Below are 6,155 nucleotides of genomic sequence, written 5' to 3'. Positions count from 1 at the left end.
CATAGCATGGAATTTGTCATTTCATTTCATTTCTTCACTCCTCAAGAGTCCATGGCATAGTTGCATTATTCAGGCTTTTTGTGTAGATGGAGTGGGTCTCCAAGAGGAACTTCCATAATAGAAATGCAAAGAACAGGAAAGGGAGAAATGTGGAAGAAGTCACGCCAAACCAAACCATAATTTACTATGAGGTAATATTATACTGCCCAGAATTGATTAGGCACTGACAGAAAGATCTGGTAAAAGATAGCAGCTGTGGGAGCATACAAGCACCCTTGGTGGATGGCCTTCCCCTCTCTGAAAAGCTCCCTGATTGTTTCCATTTACCACAGTGCCCTGCTACAGAATTGACTGTCTGTGTAATATTTGGGTTCTTCACATCATGTCTAATGCTGTATCCACGTTTGTCCTGATCTGAGGGGTAACATATGGATTAATTTATAGGAAGTTGATTATTTTGAGTCTCTTCAGCCTTTTCTGTCCCTTTGTACTAGGAAGGGATCTTGCCCAAAATCTTGGCATTCATCCTATTTTTCCCCGAGTCGAAAATTTATCTGTATCAAGTTAATCAGAGCTGCAGTGACATTTTGCCAAAAAATTGCCTACTGCTGTGGGCTGCTTAATATCCAGATTATGGCAGAAGAGCCAAAGCCTTATAAACTTGCACAAGTAATCCTACAGCTGCCAGTGGGAACGGTTGTAGGAATCAAGTGACATCATATTGTCTGGAGTTCCTGGGTTAATGTTGTGATAGGCTCTAGATTTATCATCCTAATTTGAAAATGAGGAGTGTCAAGGAATGTGATGACATTGATGTTGTTGGGAGTTTGCCATATCATCACTGGGAGCAAGAGTGAACCCAAAACATGATCCTGATCCTTCCTTATTTGGGCACCCATCAGCTTCCCGTGCAGCCAAATGCAAGGCATAAGTGTGATTGTTTCTGATTGCATGCTTGAAAAAAGCTTATAAATTAATATTTACAAATAAGCCCAGTGGTGCCTGTGTTTTGTTGCTGTCTGTAGCAATTTCAGTTGTGGGGGGGGGGGGAACTTAAAGTGCTTACAGTTCTCCTGTGGTGTAAAATTATTCTTGGCTGTAATGTCTCTCTAAGGAGCTGCTCTAATTAATGCAAAATACTCTAGTTACCACTTAATAAATACCAAGGCTCTTCTAAATGGCACAAAATTAAGATCCTTTATTTAGCAGTGCCGATAAAGGAGATATGTGTTAACCTTTTAAACACTTGTGTGTTCTCTGCCAATGCTTTTCCCCAGCTGCGTGAGCAGCAAAGCAGAAACATCTGGTCTTGGGTGTAAGTGTTGGGGAGCTAAACTCAAAACCCTGTTCATGCTCCATGGTTGTTAAAGCACCTGGCAAAAGACACTTCGTTGAAAATAAATTGAAAATAAAATTGTGCTGTAAAACAGGAAGCAGAATCAAATAATCTATGCCTGGCATTCCTTAGTAATCTTTTAGACTGTAAAATATATTTTTATTAATAATCAGTGTTACTTTGAGAAAAAAGCAACTGCGGCTTTCCTGTTCTCTGATGTAGTTGGTTGGTCTTTGTTTTTCTGCAGACTGAGGAAATCGAAAGGTGCATGAAATAATTTTACAGTATCCTGCATTTTGTCCCCCCTAATGAATTCATAGTTCATGGATTCCTCATTTGGAATTAAAAACCTCGAGGTGCTTAACTATAGCATGATGGTTGTTGAGAAACCCAACTTCTGTCAGAATTGTAAATACCTCTGTCGGATCCTGTCTCCGTTTGCATAAGAAAAGGTAGAATACAATTCAGGAAGAATAAAATAAAGCAACTTTTGCCTGTATTTAAAATTAAATATTCTCTCAAAAGATACACTGCAAACAAACAAAAGCCAACGTCTGTTCAGAAAGTACCAAAAATCTCCAAACACCAGACCTCCTGTCATACGACTTGAATGTAGATGTTACTTTTGAAACAAGTCACACCTGCAGTTAGTTAAGCCTTAGCCGCCTTGCTTAATTTTCGCACAGTGTGTTGCAGGTATATGACCAGTTCCGATTTTAAAGCATGAACAACACAATCCTTTCCCTTACAAGCTCCTGCAAGGGCAGCTACATGAATAATATAATAGGTAAAAACCTAAAACTTGGGTGCTTGCTGTAAATCGGGAGTAATGTAATTAATGCTAGTGGAACTACCCACTTTTAAATCCAAGCTACGGGAGACCAAAGTCAGAGGATTTCGTGTTTGCTTGTTTTCTTTTGCATTGTACAGTTTTAGGAAAACTGTCCAAATCTCAAAGTTGATGAATGAAGAAGCAGTAAAGTTAAAAACTTAAGTTAGCCAATGGAGCGGAGAATATGTACAGAGTCTGTACATATGTGCATATAGATGCACATATTAGAAGAAGTATCCCCAACTAAGTAAAAAAAGTCATCAGATGTGGAGCTCCAGACATAAAATATTGCCCAGGCTCCTAATGAAACTGCTACATTTCTCAGAACACATTTAATCAGCTTTTGACCAAGGGTTGATTCCCCCCCCCCGTCTCTTTTTAAATACAAGTATTAGCTCCAAAACTGTATGAGAGCTCGGCACGATAAATCCTGCCTGGAAATCCGGAGCTTTTTTTTTTCAAGTAGGGAATGCCAATGCAACTCGCACTGTAGTGCAAACAGACCCCGAAAGAGAGGGAGAGGAAGATAAAATGAATGTAAATTCCCGAGGGGTTCCAGTGCTGGTTTCCTAGTCCCCGAGTCAGCAATGTGTTTGTGAAAATTCAGCCTTTTTGTCTCTCAGAAAAAAAGGGCTAAATCTACATCGGTGGCCCAGTCTAGGTTTGCTATTCTTTGCATTTTCTATTCAAGTGAATGAGAGTGAATGAAGTGGCCTGGGACCCTTTATTTGATCTACTCAATTGCATAAAGTGACAGAATTCTAATATATTTGTTTAATGCTCTTCAATGGGGCTTTCACTTTCTAGCTTGCAAATGAAGGCTCGATCTGCAAAGTTTTGTCCCTCCCCCCCCCTTCCTTTCCTTTTTTTTTTCCTGGCAGAGGGACATATTTCATAACTCGGACCATGGTTTGAAGTGATCTCGAGAGGAGTTTTAGACTCGAAAAGTGGGAAATAAAGAAACAGATGTGAAGTTATTGTACATTCCTATAGTGGGCTCTGGGGCTATTGTAAACCCACTGCAGGCGGTCCAAAGCCTCTCTTTTTCATGCTGTAATTGAAACATATTAATTAGATAATTTGTTGTTAGTTTAAAAGAAACAAATACAGCCCCTCCAAGGCTTCACAGCCTGTTTTTTGTTGTTGTTGTTGTTTAAAAGAAAACGCGAAGTGACATTTATATTAAGATTTAAAGATAACACCGCGCTCAGGGACACTTTTTAAAAGGAGGGGTTTGCGTGCAGAATTCCCTCCCAGCGATCTCTGAGCTGCTCTGCTCTGGACCTGGCAGGATTAGTCCTCCCCGCAAACTGCGAAAGCGTCCAGACTTGAAAAGTGGGATGGAAAAGTGGGGGACAAAGAATGAGTCTTCGCTGTCGGAAGAAGCCCAGCTCCTTTCAGCGCGGGGCTCGGTTCTGTTGGCTTGGCTAAGCACGACTGGCTTTGCTGCCTTACCTTAATCGCTGGAGCTGGAATACATTCTTCCAAAGAAAAGAGCTTTCTGTCTAAAATTATCTGTCCCCTTACATCAGATCGGCTTAGTTAAAAAAAAAAAAAAAAAAAAAAAGCATCAGTGGCAAGAATAATTGCAAAACAACTTCGACCCAAAGACGATTTCAGCTTGGTAACCTGTGGCTGTTTCATTCCCCCCCCCCCTTTTTTTGCCGGTTTATATCAGATCTTTGTTTATTGACTTTGGACTTGAGCCATTAGAGCTTTAACAAGACAAAGCAGTAAATTCCAGCGCCGCTTTGAATCGCCTATTTGTTTGTATGCGTCTGAAATCAGCATCTGAGCTTTGCCGAGGTGAGGGGCAGGGGGAGCCTTGCAAGTGTCCCGTGAAAAGCCCCTCGCCAGCCCTCCTCCTCCTGCTCGCCCTGCTGCCGGCTCGGGCATGTGCGGACACACAGCGCTCGGGTTCCCCCTGTACAAGCTGCATTTCAAACCAGAAGAAAATCGTGCTACCGACAAGGTTAAACTGCGATTCCTACTTTACAGTCGGGCTCTCTGTGGAGCAGTTACCACGCTTCTAAGCAGAATGATTTGTTCCTGATCTTTCCCAATTTCAAGTGATTGCTATTTAGTTCAGAAGACCCCCTGCAAGTGTGGGGAGGTGCAGCCCCGGCTCCTCATCTCATCTTGGGGGATTTGTTCTGGCTCTGGGGTTTGGGGGAGGGGGGCGAGGAAGGGGCACCCAAGGCAAACAGAAAAATAACTCGTCGGATGAAAATGTAGGTCATCGCTTGTTTAGGAAAAGTTTGTCGAGTTTTGTGCCCATTGATCTGGCGATAAGTTTTGAATGCTTTCTTTAGCTGATCGTGTTGATATAATCGTGGGTTGGACTTGATGAATGAGTTCAGTTGTCCCCCATCTGACAAGCTTTAGCAGCTTCATGCATTTTAATCAGCTCTAGTGATTCATGTATTTTCCACCTTTTTTTTCTGTGAGTGGGATCTGTTCTTTAAAAAAAAAAGGTTGCAACCGGATTGATTACCCTCAACACTAATCTATAACTTTTTGCAAGCACCTGTCCTGTATTTAAGATGGGGCTGGTGCTTGCTGTTTCTGAACCCTCTACACCCGCGTTCAGATGTACCGAAGTTCACCTCTTTGCAGTCATGTACATGGCAGGATTGCATCCTGCAGGCTCAGTAGCGTACAGCGTCGTTTGCTTTTTAATAAGAATTTAAGTATCTCCTTATTTGAACAAGCACATCTGGAAGCCCCGCATTCTCGCTTCACCAGGTTATCTCCTCCGTGGGAGTGAGGGGTCCGCAGGAGCTCGGCGGAGTCTTTGCAAAACCCTTAGAAGTGAAAAAGAGACCGCCTAAAAATCCAGCTTGCGGTGTAACTGCCTCGGTCTTACCGGTTTAAAATGATCATCTGTGGACGTGCAGTTACAGGGGTAAAATGTTGTGTGGTCTAGGTTGAAACGGGGGTGGGCTTTTAAGGAGTCTAGTCAATTCGGGGGGAAAGTAGCTGAAGTAATTAAAATGCTCGGAGAGGTTGATCTCGGAGTGAAGGAGAATGCCGGGTTTCCTAGTTAAGATTTTTCCCCTGCCCCTTGATTTAAAACCAAACAAACCCATCCAGGTCCTTTACCCGTCTGTAGCAGTTAGTCCTCTAAAGCCTTTTTAAAAAATCTTTGTCTGCAACTCGCTCTCTGGCAAACGTTTAGTGAGTTTTTCTAGTTAGTCCAGAGAAGGCGCGTGTGCGCGCACGGTGCGGGCACAGCCGGAGCGCGTGTGCGCGCGTGGAGCGGTAAAATCCGCGATGCGGGACATGCAAGTTTAGGCATCTCCGCGTCGCTGCCTGTCCTAGCAGGGGACGTGTACACATGGCATCATCCGTGATTCCTACTTGCAGGTGAGCCCGAGCCCGGGAGGCAGCCGCCGTCTTGCCTGCGCGGGGTGCTCAGGAAGGTTTCCTTGCCCCGCGGAGCAAGGCGGGCGGCTGCGGCCGGGGCGGGGGGAGACACGCGTTTGGCTGGGAGCTGTGGCCCAGCGGGTCGGAAAGAGGAACCGGAAAGTCAATGGGAATTTACAGATTTTAATGAGAAAATAGGATCTGGACGCCTCGGTTCATAATTTAACGTGGACATCTGCTCTCCTTCGCCCTCGTCTTAACACACGCATGCTGGGGACAAGCACAGGGGCACGGGCCGCTCATGCTGGCTCTGTACAGGGGAGGGAGGCAACAAGGGGTTTCTTTACGGCCCCGGCGCCGCTACGCCGGCCCCGGGGGGCTCTTAACTTAAGCAGTTCACACGAGAAGACCCGTTCGGTTTCCAGCAGACGACCTACAGCTACGGGGGCGGGGGCAAAGCAAAGTGCATGGCACGGGGGCTCGCATTCCTATTCACAAGCGCGTGGACCGACCGGGCCCGCGGGCGGCTGCTGTCCTCGGCCCGGCAAATAAATAGCCGCCGGCGCGTACTCACGGCCCGGCCCGGCCCGGCCCGGCCCGGCCACGACGTGCCGAGCGCCG

At 45.2% G+C, this 6,155-nt stretch overlaps 1 protein-coding gene across 1 annotated transcript in view; it reads right to left on the bottom strand.

Moving 5' to 3' along the window:
- Positions 1-675: 675 nt before the first annotated feature.
- FOXB1 (forkhead box B1) overlaps positions 676-6,155 on the bottom strand; it is a 6,465-nt gene continuing 985 nt past the window's right edge. The window contains exon 2 of the mRNA XM_019503832.1: positions 676-771. Within this exon, the coding sequence (XP_019359377.1) occupies positions 676-771 (96 nt within the window). The remainder of the gene's footprint in view (positions 772-6,155) is intronic.

This window comes from Gavialis gangeticus, unplaced genomic scaffold (genome assembly GCF_001723915.1).
Source record: "Gavialis gangeticus isolate Ggan-Ray unplaced genomic scaffold, GavGan_comp1, whole genome shotgun sequence".
NCBI classification, from domain to species: Eukaryota; Metazoa; Chordata; order Crocodylia; family Gavialidae; genus Gavialis; species Gavialis gangeticus.
The sequence above is the reverse complement of the archived record's forward strand: the minus strand, read 5'-3'. Positions and strand labels throughout refer to the sequence as shown.